Source organism: Oscarella lobularis, chromosome 1 (genome assembly GCF_947507565.1).
Source record: "Oscarella lobularis chromosome 1, ooOscLobu1.1, whole genome shotgun sequence".
NCBI lineage: Eukaryota > Metazoa > Porifera > Homoscleromorpha > Homosclerophorida > Oscarellidae > Oscarella > Oscarella lobularis.
Window position 1 is genome coordinate 2,865,575 of NC_089175.1, and position 25,987 is coordinate 2,891,561.

Here is a 25,987-nt window from a genome sequence, read left to right on the forward strand (position 1 = left end):
TTCTAACGTGCGCTCACACGTGAGCCAGTGGAGTCGCGAGTCATGCATAGGGTTACGTTGACAGACATGCAATAAACAAACTAGGCACAGAAAACAAAGTCAATTGTTGCCGAGAAAGCGGGCACGTTACAACCAATTACAACCATTCTTTAATCATTTTTACGAGCATTCGTGTAACCTCAACGCAATCTTTCATTCTCTGCAGAACTTCACCCAGGTTCCAATTTCCCATTTTGGAAGGCCGAAGAAGCTTGTGTAACTTAGTGTCCTTCACGTGGATGTCAACCTTTGATGAGCAATTATTACACTTTGCTATAAACTTTGGCTATATTTGGCCGGCCTACGCGTTTTCCTTCTTTGCTTGGCTCCCTTTCAATGGTCTGCCCACTTTCAAGTTCTTCTTCCTGTGTCACGATTATTTCGTGATCTTCTCTGTAATTGAAAACCGACGTCGTGCTCTTTCTGTGAAAATCCTTTCTGTAGCCTCTTGGTAACTTAGGCAAATACAAAAAAGTTCCAAGAATTAAAACTTTTTTGCAAAATTCTTCAACGAGAATCTGATCTTCTCTTCGTCTTTCTTCGCTCAAATCAAGCGTTGCTAAAACTCCGCAATAATTTTAAAAATGCCTTTGGCAATTATTAAACCTGTTCTGATCAGAAGTCGGCAATCGCTTGGTAAATCCGGCATCAGTACGTCCAAATGAAAATCGGCGTAGAGTTTTTCACAAAGATAACCAGGCCCGACACGATGAGGATGTTGACCTTTACAAAAGTTTGTGATGGGATAACCGGCTGCTTTCATATAAGCCTCCTCTTCGTCGTCATCGACGGGCGGAATTCGGACGATAAAACGCCTGCTGGCGAACGAGGGGGGGATAATTGTTATGTCATGGCGAACGTAGCTGTACGAATGCTGACAGCCTGGGCGTCCCTCTAGAAAGGATTCAAGACGACTGAAGTCAAAATCCTTCAAATAAAGCCCAGGAAAGAATCGGTCATTTTTCTGCCTCTCTAGGTCTCTTGGAGAATAGACTGGTATTTGGTCGCGTCCTAAAGCGGCACAGATATAACAGTGAATTGATCAAATGCCATACTCTCCGATACTTGGATCATTCACTTCATGCTTCACCCGTCCCAGATGAAACCACGTGTGAAGTTCGTCTAACGTCGACTTATAGAATCTTCCCTCTTGACACATAACAAGAAAGTTTCTTGCTTTTTCTTTCATCTCATCGAGTCGGGCAAAATTGATCTAATAGTCAGCCAGCCTTGTCAATAAAAACTAATAGATCACTGTGCTCGCCTCAGCGGACTGTTTATTGCATTTGAGCCGATGAGTACAACTGCTCGCTTCCATTTCCTTTTGAAGCTTCAGGGTGTAAGTAGTCGTCTTGCTTCTGGGAACTAGAGTCAGGCAGTGATGAACTCTAGAAACGTTTTCAAACGTGCTGTTGAAATGGTGAGCAACTGACTATACAGAACGGCAGATTCGATTATCTCTTTCATGCTTCTGCTCACAAACGCCAGCTTACCGCTTTGTAGCAGATCTCCCTAACAGCCTGCTTCGCTGACCTTTCGGTTCGAGACATTATGTGGATGCGATTATTTATATACTTTATTCTAGTTCCTGCCGCCTTTCTCTCGATTTCGTTGAGAATTCTGTGCCGCTTTCCTAGCACGTGAGGAAGCAAGTCAGTTGGCATCGCAATCTCATCTTCCAGTGGTTGACTAAACCTTATAATTAAGAAATGGCGAGTGCATGGACTTTTATCAGCTTACGGCGGTTCTGCAGAACGATTCAAAGCAGCAAGCAACGTTCTGTATTTCTATCAGCACGATTGACTATCATACGCAAACCACCGTGGCCCTCGGAGACGTCTTACGTCATCTAACGTTTTTCTACACTGCATTCTTTTCCAAGCTAAGGTATCTTTGGCCAACGGCTCCTTTAATGTTGCATGTAGCTGCATGAAACGCTAGTACAAATCATTTTAACTGAAGTAGAGTACACTAGGTCTTCTGACCTGACTTGGCTTAATCTGAAAATCTGCTGAGCTACAAGTTTCCACTTTTTCCGCACAAGCCTACATGCATATACTGGCTAAACTAGTTATTAGTATATGTATAAGGGCTAGTACCTTCAAAATATTCTCTGATTCGTCAATTGCATAATTTGCATAAAATAGTTTGGCACGTTGTCGAGAGGACGCTTGAACTCGTTGCTTGGTCGCACGTACTATAGCTTTCAGACGACTTTGTTCAAAGCTAAGTGTCGCATTGGAATCTTCTGCTGGACTTATGCATCCTGAAGGCAATTTCATGGAAATGGGAGGAAATGAACCAAGAGAAAATGTCAAGACGTCCTGATTGTTGTAAAAGTGTCTAAATTTTGCTCCGAATTGCATCTGATTGGCAAAGCTGGAAAAAGCCAATAGTATTGCCATTGCAACTTGGCTAGGAACGCGAAAAGTGTCCTTTGCGTTATCAAATTTGATTTCCTTCTCACAAATTTTTCTCAGAGAAGTAGAAGAGGCATAGGCCAACGCTTTCTTGAAATTATTCAAAGGCATATTGGGAGAGCCACAGCTTACTTCAATTACAGAATTATCACGAATGACGAGACAGCAAGTTGTGAACGGTTGCGAACTCAAACGAGTCAGAAAACTAAAATCTTTCTCCCCAAGTCCCCAAGCTCGCTTTAGAGAGCAGAGAGCCGCTCGACGCAATTGCGGAAAATCGACGTTCTCGTTATGGGGCGTGGTCAAATAATGTAAGGCAATCTTTTGAGCTTTATTTGAGCTTTTGAGCTCTCTTATACGCTTTACAGCGTCACCGTTTCTCCTGAGTGCTTTTTGTAGAAGTTTTGAACGCTGAACTGGCGGAGAAATCACAATCCTATCGTAGTCATCTGCTGTGAGAACGCTGCAATGAAACAGCAAATCGATTTCAGATCTAGACACGCCTTGAGCCGTTGCTTGAACAGAATTCATCAGAGTACGTTCAGTACTGAGTAGCGCGCTGTGTGTGGCACCCTGGACGAAAACGAAAACAGGAAATCTAATTATGCACATCATGGTATGCAGACCCTTGATTCTCGCCTCAATTTATTTATGAACCATGGCATCATGCATGGGAATCGTATTGACAGCATCATTTATCCTTGACGTTTTGCGAGGAGCTTTACCAACGATCACGTCACTGTATACATACTTGCAAAAGATGCGAAATTCACTAAAGGTTAGTCGGCGAAATAATTTTCATCGGGCACGTGAGCAAATCCTCTCTCGCGGCAGTCCCGTATCACTCCGGCGCATTCTCCTCTCGTGCGGCGTCTCTCACGAAAAAATGACGACGCAAGAGGGCGACGACAGCCTCTACCCGATCGCGGTGCTGATCGACGAGCTGCGGAACGAAGACGTGCAGGTAACTCGAACAGGGGCCCCCTTTCGGATCCGTAAATAAACACCACCCCGTTCCAGCTTCGACTCAACTCGATCAAAAAGCTCTCGACGATCGCTCTGGCACTGGGCGCCGAACGAACACGAGACGAACTCATCCCCTTCCTAACGGGTAAGAAAAAGGGCGAAACGCGCGCGAGAATATTTTTAGCCGATCGCGCATGTTTTCTCGCGTTGCACAGAGACGGTTGACGACGAGGACGAAGTGCTATGGGCTCTCGCCGAGCAGCTCAACGCAAAGTTTCTGCCTCTACTCGGAGGAAAAGACTACACTCACGTGCTCTTAGTAAGTCGAGTTTTCGATAGAGAAAAGAGGAAAGGGTCCAGTAAACGTATCGCGTGGGGGTTGAGGATTCGATTTCGAACCGATATCGTATAGATATTTTGATAAGCGATAGGTAAATAGATATAGGTAGACCAGAGAGAAAGTCTTTTAAACGACTAGGACCCTTATGTAGATGTAAATAATATAAGGCGCTCTGAGCACCTGTCGAGATCCTAATTGAATACGAATTCTCTTCTCCTAGCCGGCTCTTGAGAGTTTGGCCAATGTCGAGGAGACGGTCGTTCGAGACAAGGTAGGACCGATTTTATTGCCTGATGAATCGCACTCGTATCTTCGTTATACAGGCTGTCGAATCGTTGCGATCGCTTGCAGGCGAATATACGAGCGCTAGCATGGAGAATCACTTTGTTCCACTTGTGAAGAGACTTGCGACTGGTGAAGTGACTAAGGAAATCGTTTCTTCTATGTGAATTGACTTCTTGTGTGCGTCTTTAGGCGATTGGTTTACGTCTCGTACGTCCGCTTGCGGTCTATTCTCCGTCTGCTATCAGCACGTCTCGGCGCCGATGAAGACTGATTTGCTACAGTGAGTAAAATTAAACGATCTCTTATATATAGATAACCTACATGTTTTTTTTATGTGAAGGCTCTTCAAGGCGTTGTGTGGCGATGATACGCCCATGGTGAGAAGAGCAGCAGCCGGAAAACTCGGGGTAATTAGAAAATGCATTAGAATTTTTTTGGACGGAGTCTTTTCTATCTTCAGGAATTCGCTAAGGCCGTCGAAGCCGATAAAGTGGAAACGAATATGGTGGAATTGTATACAGCACTGGCTCACGACGAGCAGGTTAACATAGCTATTGATTATTGACTTCCTATGCATTTATTCTATTCGTTTAGGATTCCGTTCGTTTGCTGGCTGTCGAGGCTAGCGTTGCCATAGCGTCACTGCTGTCTCAGGAGAAAATCGAGTCACTGGTCATGCCAACAATTCGTCATGCAATTCAAGACAAGTCTTGGCGCGTTCGTTACATGATAGCAGACAAATTCACCCAGGTAAATAAATCGAGAACATAGAACGTCCCCATGGACTTATTGATGCCTTTAGCTTCAACTTGCCATTGGCCCAGACATGACGAAAGTCGATCTTGTCCCAGCGTATCGCGACTTACTGAAGGATCCGGAAGCCGAAGTGAAGACAGCGGCGGCTCTAAAGCTCAAGGGTAAGACGAGAGATATCTCTTATCTGTTCTAACACACCTTTGTTTGCGTTTTGAGCGCTTTTATTATCCTTTGTGTAGATTTCTGTGAGAACCTTGCACAGGATACCAGGGAACACGTCATCATGGCACTGATCATTCCATGCGTAAAGGTAAGAGGAACGCATAGTTTCTTCCTCATCTTTAATTTTCTCTTTTTTTTTTCAGGAGCTTGCGAGTGATGCGAATGCTCACGTGAAGTCGGCTCTCGCTTCGAAGATCATGGGCCTCTCTCCCATATTGGGAAAGGCCAAGTAACGCGCGCGTACAGCGCTCATTTCACGGGTCTTGAGCGTCTTTTTCTTATAGTACTATTGAGCATCTTCTCCCGCTGTTTTTAGTCCAACTCAAAGACGATGTAAGCACGGAACGAGATATTATCGTTTATAATGAATTATTCATTATTGATTTAGTGCTCGGAAGTTCGGCTCAATATTATATCGAATCTAGACTGCGTCAATGAAGGTAAGAGTGTCTATCTAATAATAAATAATGCGATTTAATTCTTTCTCTCTCCACAGTTATTGGCATCACTCAGCTGTCCCAGTCTCTTCTTCCGGCGATCGTCGATTTGGCGGAAGACGAGAAGTGGCGCGTTCGTCTGGCCATCATCGAATACATGCCCTTGCTGGCCAGCCAACTGGGCTCCGAGATATTCAACGACAAGCTGAATCCCATCTGTCAAGCGTGGCTCACCGATAGCGTCTACGCCATTCGGGAAGCGGCTATACTCAACGTCAAGAAACTGGTGGAGAAGTTCGGCAGCGAATGGGGAATGGTAAGAGAGAGCAGGGATAGTGTTGGGGCCTCTTATATCGTGAGATTTGGTGCTTCTCTATTATTGTTTCTTATAAAATTTATGTCTTTCAATGGGGAACTCAGGTGCCCCTTATATTGTGATGTCGTTTCTTATGTCTTCTGTGGTAGGGATAGTGATAGTTTACTCGAGCGCTGCGTTCCTATCTGCTTCTGTTTTATGTCCCCCTAGAGAGCGTTCCTTGTGGGGCGTCTCTATAGTGTATCTGCTTCTGTTCTGATCATCTCTTATGTCTTTCTAGAAAACGGTTATTCCTCCTGTGTTGACTCTCGCGCGGGACCAGAATTATTTACACAGGATGACCACGATCTTCTGCATAAACGTAAAATCACGCGATGGAGCAAAAAAATCGCCGCGCGTAATCTCGTCATTTTCTTTCTCTTCTCAGCACCTCGTCGAAGTGGTTTCCAAGGAAGTGGTGACGTCGTCCCTTCTTCCAGTTCTCGTAGATTTGACGAACGATCCCGTCGCGAACGTGCGCTTCAACGTCTGCAAGGCCTTCATAAAGATGTGCAACAAGACCAAGTGTTACCTAGACGCAAGGTATATTGGGAAGACCTTATATATATATATTTCTGACGTCATGATTCTACTTAGCGTGATTACAAGCACCGCAAAACCTTGTCTCGACAAGCTCAAGACCGATGCCGACGTCGACGTCGTATATTTTGCGGAAGAAGCGCTGGCTTCAATATGAAAAGGAAAGGTTTTCGTGGAATTCGCTTTTTTGTCTGTGTTCTAGAACTTAGAGGCATACACAGGTACGTGTCGGGGCATAGGTTTTTAATTATCCTTGTTGTGCGTTATGAAGTTATAAAAACGTTGCCGCCTATATTTAATCCGCAGGCGTGTTTTCGTAGGCGCGTCAATGGTGATCCGGGTATGCGAAAGGAAGCGCAATCCCGGATGCCAATTCAAATGTCATTGAATTTTTATTTACTCATCGCCTCGACACGACCGGTAAGTACAACGACACAATAAAACGATTCACACAGCACGAGAAGATCATGTAGAAATAAACCCCGCTCCCCGACCCATTTTCATTCATTTTTTCATTCCAAATTTTTTGCGCGATATATTTACACCGAAACTACCCTCAAAAAGCTAAACGTCACCACGACAACAGACAGAATAGAACTAAAAACGAGTCGCTCTCCCGTTTTTTGTTTAGGGCGCCCCCTTTCGGGGCCCAGCGCGCGTGACCACGCGCTTCTTTCCTATTGTACCGGCGGTCCGACTCCGGCGCCTGGCGGCTTGGGCATGGGCGTCTTTTTCGCCATCAGACTCTTGTGGATGTGCGGTATAACGCCGCCCCACGCGATCGTCGCTTTGATCAGCCTATCGAGCTCTTCGTCGCCGCGAATCGCGAGTTGGAGATGGCGCGGCGTTATGCGCTTCACTTTGAGATCTTTCGACGCGTTGCCGGCGAGTTCGAGTACTTCGGCGGTGAGATACTCGAGTATTGCTGCGCAGTAGACGGCTGCCGTTGCTCCGACGCGCCCGTGGCTCGTCGTGCGCAATTTCAGATGACGGTGGATACGACCGACGGGGAATTGGAGTCCCGCGCGCGCCGAACGCGACACAGCCTTCGCCTTTCCTTTCGAATCTTTTCCCGCTTTGCCGCCAGCCATCGATGATTTCGACTTCGCGCCCAATAGTGGTCGCGTTACCGTTACTCGGCGCGCTGGGGGGGCGGGGGGGGTGGAGACCTGGTGGGCGGGATGGCAAGACTTCGCGGGAACCAATCGGAGTGAACATTATTGCGAACGTGAACGGAATGCAGTGACGTCGACGCGTCTCATTGGTCGGTCGGCGCACTCGTTCGATCCGTCGCGTAGGTTCATATAACGAAACGCGTAGCAATTTCATTCACGAACGAGTCTCCGAGAACGTCGTATTCACTTATCGTCGAATAGAAAAAACTATGTCGGGTCGTGGCAAAGGCGGAAAAGCTCGCGCAAAGGCGAAGACGCGCTCGTCGCGCGCCGGACTTCAATTTCCCGTTGGTCGACTCCATCGAATGCTTCGTCGCGGCAACTACGCCGAACGAATCGGCGCCGGCGCGCCCGTCTATCTCGCCGCCGTGCTCGAATATCTCTCCGCCGAAGTGCTCGAACTCGCCGGCAACGCGGCGCGCGACAACAAGAAAATGCGCATCATACCGCGTCACCTTCAACTCGCCATTCGAAACGACGAGGAACTGAATAAGCTCCTCTCCGGCGTCTGTCTGCCCAATAGCGGCGTTCTGCCGAACATTCACGCCATTCTGCTGCCCAAGCGAAGCGGTGGAGCCGAGAAGAAAGAGAGCAGTCAGAGTATGGAGTATTAGAGTACACGATACAATGGACCCTGTCGCGCTTTTTTGGCGACTATGATGAACCCCCCGGCTTTTTTAAAAGCCACTAAATGTTGGCTCTGAGAAAGCTTGAACTTTGTTGCTGTTATAATTAAAAATAAATTGAACCTGAATTGAATTGAAAATGATTTTACTTCGCTGAGACATTTTCCGAATTTCTTGACGGTTGATTCTTCTGTCCATGATAATGGCTAGTCCACCATGTCTATGAGTCTATGACTCCATTGCCTGAACACACAGTGTACTGAGTCTGAATGTACAGTAGTAGCCTTGACCCTCAGCATTTGTTGGTTGATTAGTCCTTACCGTATTTCAAACAGGGATGGGTTCTTTTGTTTACAAGTGCACACTAAATTGGCCTTATTACCTTCATTGCTATTGAGGTGACGTTGATAGCTATGGGTTTTCAATCACTACTGCATCAGAGTACATTACAGTGCCGCCAGATTCGCGTTTGTCACGCGTGAAAAAACACCATTTGTCTTTGATGAAAAAACTGCAATACCTATTGAATTGCTTAGCCTAGAACTAAAGCATGCCTGCATGCATTCCTGTCGCTGTACCAATCACACAGGCATCGTCTTCGGCACCGTTCTAATCATATCTGCCTTTGTCAATTGCCAAGTGCCTCTAAACGATCCCCATGGCGATTTTTTCGATCGTCGCACTCCGGGCAGAAGATGACCGCGTTCGTTGGTTATTGGCACCGTGTAGCCTTCGAGTCTGCTGGGACGCTGCGAGAAGACGTCGAAAAGCGAACGCGGACGACGTAAAACAACAGAACCTCTTTGTAAACTTTCTGAACTTCCCAATTTCCCAAGCGAGACGATCGAAACGCGTCTTGATACTGCGGGAAATACAAAATGCAACAAAACGGGTAAATAAGAGTTCAGAGAAAGACCTGATTCGCGCTGAAATGAGACGCCATGCTGTATCTATTTTTTTGTCACGGGCGCTGTGGTTACATACGACGCCCGTATACCGCTAGAGGAATATCCGGGTGACGGTTGTCGCAACAAAAGAATGGAATCGCCGTCCGAAAGAGATTGCGTCGAATTCGAGCCGCTTCTCGTCGACGACTTCGAAACCCTCTATCATAACATTTCCACTCTTCGCGATCTCGCGTCCGTAATCGCTCACTTTCACGAGGATTCGCTCAAGACGCGCGCCGAGCGTTCGGTCGACGCATTCGAGACGATACGCGCGACGTTGGACAGCTTAGAGTTGCTCTGTCGAGAAATAGCGCCGTACGCAAAGCTGTACGATTTCTCGGAGGACGTACGAGGAAACGGATACCGAAGTCTTCTCAAGGTAAGAGACACTATGTAAATTTTTAAGCTAGAGCGTGCTGAGGTCCTAGGACCGACGTTGCGCGCTAGAGCACCCTCTAAAAGATTGTCATTCTGAATGACTAAGGAGATAAATGATCACTTTGCGGATCTGAGGGCGATAATTGATTTTTTGAGATAAATATTTCCCGTGATCACTTAGCGGATCTGAGGCGATAATAAATATTTCCGTGATCACTTTGCGCGATCTGAGGCCATAATTAATCATATTGATTTTTTTAAGATTTGCGATCGATGCGTTACGAGGTTGGTGCGATTGGCGCGAAAGTGCTGGAAGAACAAGAAGAACAAGATCTTCACGGCAGCGGCGACTCTCAATGACGTCGCCTCGTTCGCCGAGGTGCTGTGTGGCTTGAAGAAATTACTCAATCTCGCCGTCGTCATGGCGGAGTGCAGCGACACGGCGAATCAGAACGTCTTTCCGGCCGAAGACAAGCTTCCCTTGGAGACCATTCATCGAATGGAAACGATGTCGAGAACGGAATTCTACGGATCTTGTCTTGGATTTCAAGTAAGTAATAAAAATAGAGACGTTTCCTTTATCTAAGTTCTTCTCTCTCTCTCTCTCTCTCTCTCTAAGTATGCCTCTTCCATGAGACCTCTTCTACGGACTGTCAATATCGCCATGGCGGCGTACGGCGAGGGCTATCGAAAGTACAACAAGGACGGCGGCGACGGGACGTCGCTTCGCGTGACGGCCGCATCGCTCGCCAATTCGTTCAAATACATGGCCAATCCGAGAAAGAGAGCCGAGATGATCGTCGATTTGACGGCGGATTGCGACGTGAACTTCGCCAAGGCGTTCTGGTCGCTCACAGAACGATCTTTGATTAAGGTAGGAAAGGGGGGAGAAAGAAGTAGTCTCGCTTGCGCACGATTGATTGGAGTTGTCTCGTCTCTCTAGCATTTTCCCAAGTTGGTGAGTTCTTCGGTGGCGATCAATAATTCGTTCAGCTTGCCCGCGGAGCCCGTTTATCTTCCCAGCGTGAAGACGGAGGGAGGGGAGGTGATGATACAGGCTCCTCTAAACGAAGCGGCGGAACCGCAGAGAGTCCAAGTACGACTTCTTCTCTATCGAGACGACCAAACGAAGGTACACTATAGAATCAATAACAAAGAGCTTCTAATAAATATTTTTTTCTTTATTAGTTTAGTGATAAACTTCTCATTCATTATCACGGTGGCGGTTTCGTCGCTCAGTCGTCCAAATCGCACGAAGTAGGCTCTCGATCTCCGTCTCGATGAATCTCCCCTTTCATTTCTCTAGGTCTATCTGCGCAACTGGGCTCGCGACCTCAACGTGCCCATCCTCTCCGTCGACTACTCCCTCGCGCCTGAATTCCCCTTTCCTCGCGGCCTAGACGACGCCTTTTTCGCCTACGCCTGGGCGCTCGCCAATCCGTCCTGCCTTCACACGACGGCACGTCGCGTCTGCATCACCGGCGACTCCGCCGGCGGCAATTTCACCGTCGGCGTAGCGCTCAAAGCGATAGAAGCCGGCATACGAATTCCGGACGGAATCGTGCCCGTCTACGGCGCCTATCTCGTACGCTACTCCCTCTCGCCGTCGCGACTTCTCAGCGTGATGGATCCGTTTCTATTGCGCGGTATTCTCGTCAAATGCCTAGCCGCCTACGTGGGAAAGGAGCCGGACGAGAAAACCGACTCCGTCGATCCGGACGCCGTCTTGAATTCGCTCTTCACGTCGAGCGTCGACGCAAGCGATGCGATCGAAGGGCTACTCGACGACTTGCCAAGTAGCCCGCGTCGTCATGGCGACACAAACGGCGACATTCGGAAATGCAAATCGGAGCCAGCGATTCGGAAATTGAATGATGACGATGACGACGATGACGACGACGAGGATGATGAAACTAGTTTGGGTTCGAATGATTCCTTTGTTGTTTTTAAGAGGCCCGACGTCGACGAGACGAAAATGGGCGAGGCGAATCAGGATGAGAATGCTACGGCGACGTCGGCGTTCGTTCATCCCATGGATGATCATCATCGATCGCGCGAGTTTCGTTTGGGACATTTTGTTGAGGAGAAATGGTCTCAAGTCAAGTCGTTCTTTACGAGACGAGCGACGACGACGTCGCGAGAGCCGCATGACGGCGACGGCGACGGCGACGGCGAGAAAGGGAAAGCGAATAAGGATAAGAATAAAGCGAAGAAGGGCGTCTGTTCTAAGGAGACTCTTTTCACTGGGAAGCATCCGCCTCTGACAAGCGATCCACTCGTGTCTCCGTACTTCGCCGACGATGCCGTGTTGGCTCGTTTTCCACCGACGCATCTTGTGGTAAGAGTCCTCCTTATAGGTCATTCACTGGGGGACCCATACGCAAGGGAAAACCTTATTATACTAGTGAGACATATGCTGGGAATCCCAATCATTTTGTAGGTCTTGTCTTACTTTTAGACCAGGCCAGCCCTTTCCTAACGACGTTTACTAATTGAGGGCTCCGCAGTCTTTTCTGATTTAATTTTGACTTTTTTTACTAGGCTGCTCATCTTGATCCTCTCCTCGACGACTCTATAGCCTTTGCGCGTCGCCTGCGCTCTGCCGGCGCTCCCGTCACGCTTCATCTCATTGACAATGTTCCGCACGGTTTCCTCAGCTGTTCGATGGGCAAGGAAGCGAAGAGGGGCGCCGAAACGTGCCTTCAACTCATCGCCCGAGTTCTCAAGCACAAGCAGAGGAGAAGCAGAAAAGTAGCGGGCATGGCAGACTTGCTCGAGTCTGTAAACGAAAGTGGTTCGTCGTCCGTGGACGCCGTCGAAACATCGGTGGACAGCGAAGACCGGAAAGAGTAAAATTTCTTACTCGTTTTTGTGGTGTTTGGGCCGATGAGGAAGGTATATATATATATAAACACAATTGGGGAATTTTTGGGATGTGAGAAAGGCTAGGTTTTTTTGTTTTTAGGGCAATATTTTTCTCAATATATAAATGTCCTACAGACCGTTAGCGCACGTTTTTTCTCTTCTTGGACCTGATGTCGAAAAAGCGTGCAAAATCGTCCTCAGCTGCAGACGAGCAGTCGTCGCGACGATTGCACATTCTCCCGACGGAAAATCCCGACGACGAGACGTGCATGTCGTTCTCTTTCGACGACGAAGATCACACGCTAGGAAACGCACTTCGCTACGTCATGACGAAGAATCCCCAGACGACGTTCGTCGGCTACACGGTGCCGCATCCGTTCGAGCGAAAGATCAGCGTACGAATCCAAACGAACGACACGCCGGCAATCGACGTCCTAGCAAAGGGGCTCCGAGATCTCGAGGAGGCGTCGCAACACGTTCTCGATACATTTGAGAAGAGCCTCGACCGTTTTAGGAGCATGCAGCCAGATACCGGATATATGGACACAGAATAGAGTAGACATGTAATAGAATAGATTGATCATTGAACGAAAAGAGAGCAACGAGTAGAAATCAGGGAGAACATTTTAACGCACGGGTTTCTATCAATTTTTTAGATAAAACGACAGAGACAAGCACTAACTACACACGCAGGAGACCACGCAGGACGCGTTGAGACTCTCGTTGAGAATTCGCACGAAACTGCACGTGACAACTGTCGTTTTCCCGGACGCAGATGGACGCCGAGTACGTGGCCCAGACGTTCCAGGCGAAGAAGAAGAAGAAGAAGCCGCCGCCGAATGCCTTTTTCTTCTACATGCAACGCCTGCGCGACGACCTAATATTGAGCGGCAAACTCTCACCCAACACGTCGATGGCGAAAATGCCGCCAATTGCAGCGCCGAAATGGAGCGTAAGCCCGGCGGCCTCTCGTGCGTCCATTCCTCTTCGAAACGACTCTTTTCCAAGGCGATGTCGGCCGGAGAAAAAGCCTACTATCAGAATCTAGCGAAAACGGTGAAGGCCGAAGCGCGTGGCATCCCGCTCGTCGGCGAAGGGGGCCCCGCCTCAACGGAGACCGTCGTGCAAGTTCCGAATGTGCCGCGTGTGATTTTAGACAGCCGATGCGTGCCACTTGCCGTAAGGAGGAGGAGGAGGAGGAGGAGGAGGAGGAGGAGAGGAATCCCCGCGAGTGCGAGGAATTAATTATTTTCTCCCATTGTTTTGTTTAGACTCGAGTCGATGTTCAGGAAGAGAACGAGGCGCGAAGAGCGCTACACAGGCAAATCGATCGCGCCAATTTTCTGCCCGGAAAACGTACTCGCTTGTTTTTTGGGGGGGGGGGGGGGAGGCGAAAAATGACTATTTTTTGAAAAAATTTTTTCCAGGCGTTTGCGAGCAGATTTTCTACTTCTTTCATTTTCAGCTTTTGACGGATCTTCCGGACGCCGACAATCCGGTTCATTGTCGGCCCGTCGAGTTGGGAATCGTCCAGTATAGCTTGAAGTCTGGCGTCAAGGACACATTTCACCGATTTATTCATCCAGGTGGCGAGAAAGAGAAAGAATTTTTATTTTAATTAATTTATCGCGTAAGGTGATATTCCTATGGGCTATCGGTACGAAGTGGAACGAGCGAGTAAATGCTTTCATGTCCGAGCAATTCGGGGGCATCGATATCTCTTATCTATCCAGGCAAACTTCGACATAAAATACCGGTTGGGGACTTCAAGGACGCGCGACGCGACTATGGGAATCTGTGGCGAGAAGCAATCTGCTTCATTAATCCAGAGTCTACGAAAATCGTTCCTCCTATTTACACCGAGGTTATGCTGTATAAATTTATATTTTTTTGATTCGGTTATTTAATTTATTTTTTTCTCTAGGCAAGCTGCGTTTCTGTTGCTCGAACTTGCCTTGCTTGGCTAGCTGATGTTGCAGGTCAGCATATCTTTTTAAGAAAAAGAGTATCTTTTTTTTTCTTCTTAAGGCGTTCCAAATCGTCTGAGAGACGCCGTTCACGAATTGGAGGGCCTCTTCATAGATCTTCATAATCATTCACTTCGACTGAATGAGAGCAGTGACGCGCCGCTTTCATATGGATATGCCACTCACCTGCTTCGAACCATTGGCTTCGATTACGAGCTGAACATAAGGTAAGCAAAAGTCCGGAGACAATGTATTTATTTATTTATTTATTTATTTATTTATTTAGGTGCATGTTTCATCAAGGATGCTTCGACATGACGGACGAGTTTGGGAATGTGGATGAAGAGAACAGTCACGTTACCAAGGAATGCTCCCTTGCCATTGCTCAGAAATACTGGTATGACGTCATTATTTCTGTCATCTCTTTTTTTGTATGACGTTGTTCATTGTTTCTTCGTAGTTTTGCGTTGTCTAATGAATTGTGTTTCCTGTACGACATCAACGTCACGTCCAAGCACATGCCTTCGGAGTCGGGCGAACCGGAGCCGGAAAGCGCAACCTGTTATGCCGTCGTTGATCCGTATGAGTTGACGCTTCCGACATCCACTCCGGGAGTAGGGGACGAACGGTCAGTGACTTCGCCAAAACGACCCGGATCTACTTCAACAGGTAAAACTATAGAGAATTAAGAACATAGATACCCATTACCCCTGGAGCTCTATTTTTTATTTCAACTCATGGGCACATACGTTGTAATTACTAATTAAACATTAATTTCTATATACCGGGCCAATTCACTTCAGGGGCTTTCTAATACATGTAGTACTCCTGGGGCTTTATTAGAACCTGGGGCTATTTTTTTGAATGGGGTATAAAAGGGCGGGGGGGGTAGGGGTATTCACCCCATTTCTAATTCTACTTTTGCTTGAAGAACGTGACACTCGCGACGCAAGACAACAAGACTACGAAGAAGAAAGCGACGAAGAACCGTCCGACACCGTCTACGTTCGCGCCAACGAGATCTCCGCCAAGGAGCAGAAAGACTTCGAAACGTCAGTCGGCATTCACCACTCTGCCGAACGCGCGTCCATGTCGAGGTTCAAGGTCGATCATCCCGAGCTGAGCTACTACAACAAAACGCCGTCGGCTAAGTTCTCCAGCGAATCCACGATGCCGTTGTCGGTGCTAGAGCGTCTCGAAAAACTCGATTTGAATTATTTCAAAGAGCAGCTCAGTGCGCCGCTGCCACAGCCACAGCCACTGCCACTGCTGCCACGGCCACCGACGCCACGGCCACCACGGCCACCGCCGTCGAAGCCATCGCAGCCGCGGTTTGTGGCACCTGCACCTGCTCTGAGTTTGACTCGGGGTCTCCATGGCCCTGCAGCGTCCATTCCTCGATTGCTGCCTCCTGCCATGTTTGCTCCTAATCCGCGTCTTCAGGCTCCGTTGCCCACTATGGCCATACCGTCGTTCTCTTTGGCTGGAATTGGAAGAGGCACGCCGAGGAAATGACGTTAGCTGAGCCAAAGGTTATTCTTGCGGACTATTTTTTCTTGTTGAGTTGAGTTGAGAAGATATAATTTCAAAACGCCGTTGCCTAATCAAAATATATAAGGACTTTCCCAATAAGGTGCAAGTTATACGGGCAATGTTGACGTCACGCGTTCTCGTCCCCAAGCCGACCAATCAGCGTTCGCCTCGAACACGCACGACTCCCTCTCGACTCACATGACCCTCATTCCTCGCGGACCTTCGCGCAGAGCCCTCGTGCCGCGATAGCCCCTTTCATGTGACATCGCGTCGCACCACATGACCCAAAGCCCCTCGACGACCGTACCCGCGCAAATTTCAACCGACCCAATGATCACCGCCAGCGACGACGAAGACCCGGACACCTCGCGACGCGCCGACGAATCGGCGTCGGCCGCCGCGTCTCACGTAACCGAATCGGAGGTCCACGAAGCGAGCTCCAACGGCACAGTCGTCATCGCGTCGACGGAAATCCTTCAAACGAGCGCCGGAGAGACAGTCGCCGCGTCGGCCGACGCCCAAGCGACCGTTATCGGCGCCGAACAGGTACTCGAACTGAGCCCGACGGCGGCGACGGCGACGTCCGCGTCGTCCGCGTCGCGAAACGACGTCCCGAAGCTTCTCAGTCCGTCGCAAGTGTTCCACACGACCCAGGCGGGAAGTATTTCGCAGCAGGTGATCGGCGCGACGGACGCCGACGGCCGCTTCTTTCTCTTTTCCGCCGCTTCGGGAAGCGGAGCGGGCGGCGGCGGAGGAGGAAGCGGCGGCGGCGGCGGCGGCGGCGGCGGCGCAAGCGGTGGAAGCAGCGGAAGCGCGACGGGCGGCGGCGAACAGGCGGCGGCGCAAGCGGTCGTGAGCGGCGATACGGTGCCTGGGATAATTCCCGGAGTTCAGTTCGCTCAGGCTGCAGGGGGTGAGTAATCTCTCTTGGTTAGAGCTCGTAGAATGGGGATGATCTTGAAGAGTTGTTTTGGTGTGGTGATCTCGTGGTCATGAATATGCATGATAGGGAGAGACGCGTGTGATTTTTGTATAATTTAGACTCTGACTTTATCGTTTTTTTTTTTTTTAAATTTTTAGGGCAATTCTATGTGATGCTTCCGACGTCGGCTGCTCAGACTGCCACTCAAGAAGCCGCCGCTGCCGTGAGCGTCGCCGGACAGACTGGCCAAGCTGCGCAAGTGCCGCATAGAACGATCGCACCGAGAGTGGGGGCGGAACAAGCGAATGTGTCCGTCACAATGTAAGAACAAAGATCAATACGATTTAAAGTTTTAAAATTCAATGCTTATGGACTTTTCTCCTGCAGGAAAGCGCCCACCGTATCTCGTGCTATGAGAGACGACAGACGAAGATCCACTCACAATGAAGGTGAAAACGAAGATATATATATATAATCACATCCCGTGCACTTTCACTTCACTTGTCTCCAGTGGAAAGACGACGACGTGACAAGATCAACGCCTGGATATCAGAACTGGCGAAAATCATACCCGAATGTCAGGAGGACACGTCCAAGCAAGGGCAGGTATTAACATCTGGATCAAAATCTTGTATTGCGTATCTATCCATAAGTGTCTCAACGGAGAAATTTCAAATGATCTGTTTTCTTGCAGTCCAAAGGTGGCGTCCTCGCCAAGACAGTCGACTACATCCAGGAGCTTCAAGCGACGAACTCTCGAATGGTTCAAATGTTGCAAGAGCACGAGCAAGTGCTCATGGAAAAGCAAATGCTGAAAGCGCGCCTTTCGGACGTCGAGAAGGAGAACGCCATACTGAAAGGCAAGCTTAGCGAAATGGGCATTGAAATTGTGACGCAAGCGCAGGCAGTCACGACGGAGGTGATATCCACGTCGGAGCAGGGATAAAAAAAATGATGTCGGGGGATAATTTCTAACTGTAATTGAACCGTGATGGTGATGCGTGTGTGTCTCCTAACTGTTGGTTTTGTTCCCTTTTGCTCCTTTCCAATAGGCCTTCTGATGTGACTGGCTGGCTAGCGTAGCAGTGTTTTAGCAGGTAATACACATGATGGTGGGGGAATAGTTTGCTGTACTGTACTGCTGCTGTTTGATATATATATGTTGTTAGCTTAGCCGTTTTGCAATAGTTATGATCGATGTCATACATTCATTTCCGTATCCACGGGTGAAGGCGATTGTGTAAGGTATTTATGCTTCTATTAACTATTTGGGTTCTTTTCTACGTCGTCATCAGTCGTCCACTTCTTAGAAACGTAAGGCTTTACATCTGGTGGGGCTGCAGACGATTCAGCTGATGAATTGTGCCCCTTTCTCTCGGAAATAAATTCCAATCTAAATGATCAATCACCAGATTATAATACAACCCCACGTTATGTATTTATTATCATTATACTTTGAATGAGATCGAGGTCCGTGATTCCACACGCGACCGAATGAGGGAAGCCTAAACGAGGAAATGGTAATGATTGCACGCTCTAAAATGTCTTTCTATTCGGTACCATTTCTCGTCGTCGTCTTGCCTTTCCCTAGTCTCTTTCACTTTTTGCGCGAAATTTGCTCCAACTCGGTTTGGATTTCTCTTTCGTCTTCTCTCGTTTGTAACTTCAGAGAACGGGATTGTGTAAAAAGGCAATTAATTAATTGTCTGACTTGGGCGCATACCGTGCTCTCTAAATGCGTCCTCTGATGGACCAATCACAGGCATTGGCTCATCATCCTATAGGACAGACAATCTAATTTGCAAATGTGAACATTTTTAGTCTACATACGTCATCGTCGTCGTCACGGAGCCAGGGAGGTGTAGCGCCTTCATTAATTACAGCTAAGTAATCATCTTTAGCAAATAGGAAATGATCAGACCTGTATGAACGTTTCCACGAAATTTTTTCCCAGTCTAGTGCATTTGTCACGTTAGAAAACACATTTTGAACTCTGACCTTTGCTGCTGCTGCGGACGGCAGTGGCGTAGCGACAGCTTTAGCTTCATTCGTAGTTTTCCTGTTTTGTGACTGTAGAATTTCGATCAGGAAGACCAACACAGTTTTAGTATCAATATCAGTTAGGAAATGAGTTGGATACAGCCTTGTTTTCTTTATCTACGGCTGACTCTCCGCAGTACCTGAGATAACAGAAACGAGCGCTGCATCTCCTGTTGCTTGATAGTAATTGCCTCCTACATAGAAAATTCATTACATAATGGTACAGGTATGCGTGTAAGTCAGTGCCTAGGCTTGTATACCTCATTTCTTTTGGCTGCAAGAATGCTCTCTTTTTCATCTATTGCAGACTCTAACGCTTCTTTGTATCTGATACCCCCAAAAGTAAAATGACATTTATTCCGAACCACTACTTGTTCTACTTGTCGTATTCTAATTGGTGAACTAAATATTGAGGTTGGAGTTTGACGTCACAACCGTTTTCCCAGAACCAATGACGAGTATTTTTGTGGTGATCATCACTAGGTAATGTAAAACTAAACTGCTAGTTCAATTCGTCTTCTACCTTGCCATGTGTTCAATAATTCCTCCGTATTTAATCGTTATATCCCCGTTTGTCACGTGTTTGTTTACCTCCAATTTACAGCAGTAACACCATACGTTCGCCGTTGCCTCGTACGAGCCGATATCGACGTCAGGACGCTTCAATGCGCGTCGGGCATCTTTTAGCTACGCGCGAAAAGCAAAACAAGCTGATTCGATCTAGATGTAATCGAAGACGACTCACTTTCGAGGTAAATCTCGTTATTAGAGAGCCAAGCTTAGACGTGTGCGTTTTGCTATAGATGTGTTTACGTCCTGCATTATGATTGAGCCGGCAAACGCTGCAAAAAGTGTATTCTGCGTTTTTGGTCGCCATTGTTCAAACGCGCGCTAGAGCATGTCCACCAGATAGTCCACCAGATCTATGCTCTATGTCCAGCAGCTCAGTCGACCCAGGGATAACTAAGCTGTCCACCTACAGTACAGGTGTAGGAACTTAGCATGGATTGTGCCAATAGACAAAGACGTGTGCATTTGAGTCCTTTTCTACGACACACTGTGCCTCGTATTCCTTCCTTTTTCCGTGTTTTGGAACGTTATATCTATATCAGGCTTCAGCGGAAGCGGAAGGAACCCTAACTCCACTTGTATGTCATTTTATAAGCAAAGTTAGAAAAAAGACATTGGCGAACAAAAATTCCACGAACAAAAATTCCAAGCCCAATGATGAATTGGGCGTTTTACAGAAAGACAAGGAACACTGAGAAAATCAAGTTTAGAGCAACACTATGGCTAACTAATGAGGCAAGTTTAGATTTCTGTCAATAAAAAATTCTCTTACAAATCTATGCACGCGACGTTTTAGGCTCCAAATTACTCCAAGTATAACTACAATGATAAAGCCGAGAATTCCGATGACAATTCCGATCATAAATCCCGAGCCTGTCTCTAAATACATACATACATTGCCACGTATAGATAGTCCTGGACAGTATAGTCTACCTTTACCTTCAGTTGGAGGAGAGATTGTGGTATTATCTACGGAGAGAAAAATAAACTGCACTGCTAATTTACTAATTTACAGCTAGTAAGCAATACCTGGTAAATGAAGGTAAATGACTGTGTTGCTCCACAAGCTGCTGAATAATTTGTTGCTTGTAGAAACTTGACAGCCGTAAAAACTTTCTAGTAGATCTTTGGGAATAGTACATTCCCTCTTTGTATTATTGACAGGTATGACATTTTGGGCCTTTGATTCTTTGCCCATGCATGAAAGGGTAACATTTAGTAACGGAGAATTGCCATTGAAGCCATAATCCCAGCATAGGTACGATGAATTAGGCAGCTTTTGAAAGTTCATCGGAGGATCTGGTGGCACTACGATAGTGAGCTCCTTTTTCTCACTGGCATTTTTTCCCAAGGAATTTTCAGCCAAGCAGCTGATGTTTTTTGCGCGTTGACCAATTGGAAGGTTGATCAATAACTTCGATATTGTAAATGACGGGCCAGTGTGAATTTTTTTGTCGTCTAGATAAAGAGTCAAATTCGGCTTTGGAAAGGATTTTGATGCACAAGACAATGTGACGTTCACGTCTTGTGAGGAAAACTTGTTTGGCGAAAAGTGTACTGTGGTATTTTCAGGAGCAACTGAAAGAGAGAAACAAGGTTAGTCTATTTCATTTGTTAGCTGGATTTTCTACTCACACTCTACAACTAATATCGCTGACGCATTTGCTGAGCCAAATTTATTGGAAGCAATGCAGGTATAGGTTCCTGCATTGTCTCTGCTAGCTTTCAAACTCAGGTCACCTAAAACTGTTTCCTTCCCAGTCAACTGACTGGTAAATTTCCAAGAAATAGTTGGACGGGGCTCTCCTATTGAAGCAGTGCATTGAAAAGGCACCGTGTTTCCTTCACGCACCGCGGCGTTTTGGGGAACTTTTTCCAGTTCAGGGAGTTCTAAAACACAGCCTGAGAAACGATTCAATCACTTGATTGGAGCTGTTACTTCCAAGAGCGAATTCAAAGTTGGAGGTGTTGGTAGGGACAGAAGATCCTTTACTCGTAGCAGAGCAGAAGAAAGCGTTGGTCAAAATGATTTGTATAACGTCACGAAGTTTATATCCGCTCAATCGAAGCCGGCTGACATGTTCGTTGTCGGTGATCCCGAATAAGGATTTGTTGAGAGCCACTGCCCCTTCCTCTTTAGAATACCACGTAATAGTCGCTTCCTCGTGAGTTGCGCATTTGATATCCAAGCCACTATCGGTGAGAAAGTAAGTTAGGTGAGATGGAAACCGTGAGAAAACATCGTGAGTGTTAATTTGATGATTGGGCGTCGCTGTCGTTGCATCGACATCAAACCCTACTTAGCGAGTTAAACTGTGAGTTTGAAAGCCTTGCCGGCGCTTTACTAGATGCTAGAAGAGCTAAAAACGCGAAAACGACGCGGCGATTCATCTGCGATCCACGCGGTCCACGCCCACAACCTGATGCAAGAACATGCAAGACCCTACTGACGCGGCCTGAGCGGAAATACGCACCGAATTGCCCGGACAAAGCAAGCAGCTTTGCCAAAGAAAAGTGCGAAAGTGCTGAGTTGACTCGCTGGCATCCATCCTTCAGCGCTCATGTGGTCGCCTAATTAACGCGATCGGCGGGCGTGCGCGGTTTATCAGTCATGTCAAGGCCTTATCTTTATTTTGCTCTAATTTTTGCCGTGAGAACAGTGTCAGTAGGTCAGTAACTTGAAGCTGCGCTGCAGTTTAGTTTGTCAGAATCCGTTTCTGCATGTTGACCATGCAGAAGAAAAATTACCTTGCTAATGCATCTTCTGTTCTTTAGCAGTTCCGCCTTCCTTTACCCACTTCCCTCCTCGATCGGTCTACTTCGCACTGGGATCACCTCTGGACGTCAACTGTTCAACAAAAGAACCTGCCAACATCTCTTGGCATCGCTTTGATAGCGATAGTCGTCTCGATCCGACAAAGTACGGCATTTATCAAGAAACAAACCGCACGAGTCGGCTCCACCTGGAAGGACGGGCTCTTGTCAAGGCATTTTCAGATCTCTTATTTACATTTATATGTCGAGCTACAGCCTTTGCTTTGTCAACAGACAGCAAAAAATTTGATTTCATACCCGGAAGTACAATAAAAGTACACTCAAACCTCTCAAATTTTGACACCTATCTAAATAAAATAATTATATGACGCGTCTACACTTATTGGCGTACAACCAAATTAATATTTTTGATTAAAAGACGATTGGGAGATTTAGATAGAGAATTTTTAAAATTGCATATTGTTGCCCGGAGCTTGAGAGGTTTGATTAAAGCGTATTTTATATTCATGGTGTATATTTATCAACAGAAATTCCCAAATTCAACGTAAAACCAACAAATGCTGTCGTTCAAGAAGAAACCGAGGTCGCTTTCAAATGCAGCATACTACTAAGTGTACCCCAATCAACGATATCTTGGACATTTTCAAGTCAATCGCTTGGCGGAACGTCTTCTATTTCAGACAGTTTGGGGAAAAAGAACATTACTGTGATAGCTAATAGGTACAACGCTGGAATTTATACATGCCACCTGACAAATGTATTGGGAACCGTCACGGCGTCAGCATCGTTAACGGTTTACTGTAAGCTTTGTTATTTTTTATTTATTACTTTACCCCGTGTACCCCGTCTACTAGATTCTGCAGAACCAAAACTTGTCCTTGATTCGCCAGTCAAGTTTGGTGATAATGCGACCCTTTCGTGCTTTTCGGAGTCGGTTCCACTAGCAACGTCTGCGCATTTTTACAGAGAAAATGAACTGATATCGACTTCTTTCACGTTTACGCATCTCTCGCGCAATGCTAGCGTAATACTGCTTGTCTTGAGAGGTATGAAAGAGAGCGGGAATTATTCGTGCAAGCCTATAGGAAATAACTCAAGAAGCAAGCCAGCGTTACTGGTTGTTATAGGTAAGGAATACACTTACATTTAAATATATTGGCGTTGTTTCATCCTAATTATACTATAATTAAGAGAATCACTTGGCTTTACCTATTCAGTTTACTATTGTAAACAAAACGGCATCACTCATTTGTTGGCAGACAAATACAGTTATCATATCTTCAACTCTGATGTGCACTGCGAAAACCGCAGATGGATGTACAGGGAGATTTCATAATGTGACCTACGTTGTTTCAGGTGAAAATGCAGACACGACATACTGTGCAGCAGCAAGCGACTTACTGCCTGGGCTGGCGTACGGTTGCTCTGTGTTTGCCGCAAACAATTTTTCTGATGAGAGTAAAAGCAAGGAATTTAACATCATTAGCAATATTGGACGTACGTATGTTTAAAAACATCTATTCAACAATAGTAACTTCAACTCCTTTAGCTCCTGGGGGTGTATACCTAAGAGAGTCTATCAATCAAAGGACGGCTGTAAGCATTTCTCTAAGCTGGTGCATTTCTTACAGTGGTGGAAATCATCTCAAAGTAACTGTAATTGGTGATGGACTGATTCAATCTGACATAATTTATCATCATCAATCATGGCTGAAAGGCGTAGCAACGTTGACGTCTCTTTCACCTGACACTATGTACTCCGTAGGAATAAGAGTCGATTATCCAGGCGGTAATGTGAAGTCAAAAATACGAACACTCAAAACCCTTTACGGAAACGGTAAGCAAGCAAAGGAGGTTTTGTATTTACTAATTTTTCTAATTAGTCCGTTTCACTATGAATACTACGACGACTACGACGACTACGACTGCTACTACTGCTACGTATGTATTGGAGAAGTCACAGAGAAACTTAGGTTCTGTGCGCTGACAATCAATCCGTACATATTCTAGCTGGTTGGATTTAGGCTTCTTTATTGGTGTAACTTCGTCAGCACTGCTATTTGGCACTTTGGTTATCGCAGTTGCTGCCAGATGCGTCTGTTTGAGGCGTAAAAGTACTCAAACGAAAAGTGAGTGCTACACTTGCACTGGTTCAGTAATTTATATAAAATTGTTGTTGTAAGACTCTGCAGCTGCAGAAAAAGCAGCGGAGCTGTCTATGAATTCATCTCGTGCCTATGCCGTGATTGGTGACTCGAAAAAGCCGCAAATGCACCCGTCATCTGCTTATTCAGTATTCACTGGTAAGTAGTTACTGTAGTTAGAGCGTCATCATGAAGCTAATTGCTGATAAATAACGCTCTTTGAACAAATGACTTCTGTCTTTCTGTCTTTCGTTTGAGTCATTCGTGTATAGTACGCCTGCTGTCTTCAATAGACATATAAACTCACAGGAACCTCAAGGTAGCTTGCTGAAACCGTCACAAATGGCTACGTGAAAGATTACAAGACCAATTTATTTAGAAACAGATCCTAAAATAGCTACCATCTGTAGACTACCAATTTTATCAAAAGGCAATCGTCTACAATGAAGGAGTCTCTACTGAGTTCATCGTGCCGTATCAATTTCAATTTTCCCAATCCATCTTTTCCCGTGAAAGACAACGGAAATTTTGTTTCAAGGTCTTTCTTGGTAATCGTGTGCGTTTTATCTTGACCGCCTTTCCTTTGATCAATGAAACTCAGCGAATAGGTATTTCGGAATGGACCAATTACGTCATCATAATCACCCTCTGTTCGTATCAAAAAAACTCCTGCACACTCGGGAGTAGAACCAGAAACAGGGCGTAATTTCAATTTCATTCTGTACCCTGGTTGACTAATGTAAAAAGGTTCACTTAGAAACGCTTTCTTCTCATTGCTTTTGCAGGCCTCGACTTTCTTTGACCACTCCTTAACCTGCCAGCAATAAGTAAATTCGACTGACCGTGTCTGCTCCTTCAAATCGCTAAGCTGCTCCTGCATTCTGAGATGAGACATGGACAAGTGGCTAACCACTTCTTTTTCCATGTGGTTGCTTCTCTTCTTCCGAGTTCCCACAAATCCACATCCGGAATTAGAGAATTCACATTTCAGAATGGTGTTAGGACACACTCCCGAAGGGGACACATGAACTGCAAGTGCTCTTCGAACAAGCACTTGACCACAATCCTGAGGGCAATTGACAGGAAGATTTTGGCACTCTGCGAAGTGCTTTTTGATCTGACACTGTTCGAAACGCAATAAGCAATACTCGCACCGGATAATCCTACGAGAGCAATGTTTCTTCACGTGGTCATTGATTTTCCGACGTACAATGTTCTTTTCGCAGCCTAATGGACACTGCAGAAGAACGAAGTCGCACGTAGAGTTGTGATTTTGAAGTTGTCTCAATTCTCCTATCCACGTGCATCCCGCTTCAAGCTGGTCGCATTTTACTTGAAGATTGAGTACGTCGCGTTTGAATGCGTTATCCGGGTAGACCTGGTTGGACGCCAATTCTTCGCGGCATACGGGGCATGCTAGAGATCGATCCTTCCGACGAACGACCTCCAAGCACGTCTCGCAGAATCGATGGCCGCAGTGAGTCAGCTGCGGCACTCTCAGTCCTGTACAGCATATGGGACAGGTTAGATGGTCTGGCAAATCAAGAAATTGTGCATCATAGCCAGAGTCGGACGCCATGCCTGCCCAGCTTGCCTGCCCAGCTTGCCGCCCAGCTTGCCTGCCCGCCCTCCTCTCCTCTCGCCCTGTAAGGCGCGCGCTAACACAAGGGCCAAACCCTATGGCC

General features: G+C 46.7%; 12 protein-coding genes across 17 annotated transcripts; 7 read left to right on the forward strand and 5 right to left on the reverse strand.

The window, feature by feature from the left end:
• Positions 1-13: 13 nt before the first annotated feature.
• LOC136197895 (uncharacterized) lies at positions 14-3,708 on the reverse strand. Of its 2 annotated transcripts, none has more exons than XM_065987768.1 (10): positions 2,139-3,708; positions 2,025-2,084; positions 1,884-1,964; positions 1,780-1,826; positions 1,533-1,728; positions 1,304-1,471; positions 1,105-1,252; positions 646-1,050; positions 345-598; positions 14-286 (listed from the first exon to the last, which is right to left on the reverse strand). In XM_065987768.1, the coding sequence occupies exons 1-10, from the start codon at positions 3,072-3,074 to the stop codon at positions 137-139; spliced, it is 2,445 nt and encodes an 814-aa protein (XP_065843840.1). In that variant the 5' UTR covers positions 3,075-3,708; the 3' UTR covers positions 14-136. The 2 variants fall into 2 exon arrangements, with proteins under 2 accessions (XP_065843840.1, XP_065843836.1); XM_065987764.1 differs by having other exon boundaries at positions 1,884-1,976.
• On the forward strand, positions 3,299-6,659 carry LOC136197931 (serine/threonine-protein phosphatase 2A 65 kDa regulatory subunit A alpha isoform-like). The gene is made up of 18 exons (XM_065987813.1): positions 3,299-3,423; positions 3,480-3,570; positions 3,641-3,744; positions 3,986-4,036; positions 4,089-4,179; positions 4,240-4,330; positions 4,391-4,457; positions 4,511-4,591; positions 4,645-4,800; positions 4,853-4,967; positions 5,046-5,116; positions 5,172-5,257; positions 5,313-5,361; positions 5,417-5,468; positions 5,525-5,781; positions 6,062-6,142; positions 6,209-6,363; positions 6,418-6,659. Exons 1-18 carry the CDS (start codon positions 3,346-3,348, stop codon positions 6,515-6,517), a joined length of 1,776 nt encoding a protein of 591 aa, XP_065843885.1. The 5' UTR covers positions 3,299-3,345; the 3' UTR covers positions 6,518-6,659.
• A 74-nt stretch (positions 6,660-6,733) lies between these two features.
• LOC136198007 (histone H2A.V-like) lies at positions 6,734-7,510 on the reverse strand. Its single transcript, XM_065987915.1, has one exon. The coding sequence runs from the start codon at positions 7,449-7,451 to the stop codon at positions 7,038-7,040; it is 414 nt and encodes a 137-aa protein (XP_065843987.1). The 5' UTR covers positions 7,452-7,510; the 3' UTR covers positions 6,734-7,037.
• A 151-nt stretch (positions 7,511-7,661) lies between these two features.
• On the forward strand, positions 7,662-8,301 carry LOC136199667 (histone H2A-like). Its single transcript, XM_065989919.1, has one exon. It carries the CDS (start codon positions 7,745-7,747, stop codon positions 8,147-8,149), a length of 405 nt encoding a protein of 134 aa, XP_065845991.1. The 5' UTR covers positions 7,662-7,744; the 3' UTR covers positions 8,150-8,301.
• Positions 8,302-9,163: 862 nt separating this feature from the next.
• LOC136184218 (hormone-sensitive lipase-like) lies at positions 9,164-12,485 on the forward strand. The gene is made up of 7 exons (XM_065971080.1): positions 9,164-9,487; positions 9,749-10,036; positions 10,106-10,360; positions 10,430-10,618; positions 10,675-10,743; positions 10,793-11,824; positions 12,028-12,485. The coding sequence occupies exons 1-7, from the start codon at positions 9,200-9,202 to the stop codon at positions 12,337-12,339; spliced, it is 2,433 nt and encodes an 810-aa protein (XP_065827152.1). The 5' UTR covers positions 9,164-9,199; the 3' UTR covers positions 12,340-12,485.
• Positions 12,486-12,521: 36 nt separating this feature from the next.
• LOC136199375 (DNA-directed RNA polymerases I and III subunit RPAC2-like) lies at positions 12,522-12,905 on the forward strand. The gene has a single exon (XM_065989549.1). It carries the CDS (start codon positions 12,522-12,524, stop codon positions 12,903-12,905), a length of 384 nt encoding a protein of 127 aa, XP_065845621.1.
• Positions 12,904-15,957, forward strand: LOC136184227 (protein maelstrom homolog). The gene is made up of 11 exons (XM_065971091.1): positions 12,904-13,303; positions 13,360-13,530; positions 13,623-13,707; positions 13,779-13,937; positions 13,987-14,028; positions 14,085-14,215; positions 14,276-14,330; positions 14,380-14,545; positions 14,605-14,715; positions 14,779-14,987; positions 15,250-15,957. Exons 1-11 carry the CDS (start codon positions 13,127-13,129, stop codon positions 15,831-15,833), a joined length of 1,890 nt encoding a protein of 629 aa, XP_065827163.1. The 5' UTR covers positions 12,904-13,126; the 3' UTR covers positions 15,834-15,957.
• Positions 15,958-16,053: 96 nt separating this feature from the next.
• On the forward strand, positions 16,054-17,984 carry LOC136197960 (upstream stimulatory factor 2-like). Of its 4 annotated transcripts, none has more exons than XM_065987874.1 (6): positions 16,054-16,764; positions 16,932-17,094; positions 17,161-17,222; positions 17,285-17,379; positions 17,468-17,633; positions 17,826-17,984. In XM_065987874.1, the coding sequence occupies exons 1-6, from the start codon at positions 16,131-16,133 to the stop codon at positions 17,837-17,839; spliced, it is 1,134 nt and encodes a 377-aa protein (XP_065843946.1). In that variant the 5' UTR covers positions 16,054-16,130; the 3' UTR covers positions 17,840-17,984. The 4 variants fall into 4 exon arrangements, with proteins under 4 accessions (XP_065843946.1, XP_065843938.1, XP_065843929.1 ...); XM_065987866.1 differs by having other exon boundaries at positions 16,056-16,764; positions 17,468-17,750; XM_065987880.1 differs by having other exon boundaries at positions 16,058-16,397; positions 16,524-16,764; positions 17,468-17,984.
• Positions 17,938-19,690, reverse strand: LOC136197984 (centrosomal AT-AC splicing factor-like). Its single transcript, XM_065987890.1, has 12 exons — positions 19,559-19,690; positions 19,337-19,500; positions 19,194-19,292; positions 19,074-19,140; positions 18,954-19,007; positions 18,772-18,843; positions 18,695-18,728; positions 18,604-18,641; positions 18,497-18,551; positions 18,334-18,436; positions 18,228-18,278; positions 17,938-18,166 (listed from the first exon to the last, which is right to left on the reverse strand). Exons 1-12 carry the CDS (start codon positions 19,688-19,690, stop codon positions 18,034-18,036), a joined length of 1,002 nt encoding a protein of 333 aa, XP_065843962.1. The 3' UTR covers positions 17,938-18,033.
• Positions 19,691-19,954: 264 nt separating this feature from the next.
• Positions 19,955-21,876, reverse strand: LOC136197939 (limbic system-associated membrane protein-like). The gene is made up of 7 exons (XM_065987826.1): positions 21,858-21,876; positions 21,729-21,803; positions 21,323-21,679; positions 21,019-21,273; positions 20,413-20,961; positions 20,317-20,352; positions 19,955-20,262 (listed from the first exon to the last, which is right to left on the reverse strand). Exons 2-7 carry the CDS (start codon positions 21,772-21,774, stop codon positions 20,111-20,113), a joined length of 1,395 nt encoding a protein of 464 aa, XP_065843898.1. The 5' UTR covers positions 21,775-21,803; positions 21,858-21,876; the 3' UTR covers positions 19,955-20,110.
• On the forward strand, positions 21,866-24,603 carry LOC136197916 (uncharacterized). Of its 2 annotated transcripts, none has more exons than XM_065987793.1 (9): positions 21,866-22,052; positions 22,159-22,461; positions 22,686-22,958; positions 23,013-23,285; positions 23,350-23,655; positions 23,708-23,995; positions 24,042-24,131; positions 24,183-24,287; positions 24,342-24,603. In XM_065987793.1, the coding sequence occupies exons 1-9, from the start codon at positions 21,995-21,997 to the stop codon at positions 24,467-24,469; spliced, it is 1,824 nt and encodes a 607-aa protein (XP_065843865.1). In that variant the 5' UTR covers positions 21,866-21,994; the 3' UTR covers positions 24,470-24,603. The 2 variants fall into 2 exon arrangements, with proteins under 2 accessions (XP_065843865.1, XP_065843873.1); XM_065987801.1 differs by having other exon boundaries at positions 22,162-22,461.
• Positions 24,604-24,653: 50 nt separating this feature from the next.
• Positions 24,654-25,950, reverse strand: LOC136199673 (TNF receptor-associated factor 6-like). The gene has a single exon (XM_065989935.1). It carries the CDS (start codon positions 25,879-25,881, stop codon positions 24,700-24,702), a length of 1,182 nt encoding a protein of 393 aa, XP_065846007.1. The 5' UTR covers positions 25,882-25,950; the 3' UTR covers positions 24,654-24,699.
• Between the last annotated feature and the right edge of the window lie 37 nt (positions 25,951-25,987).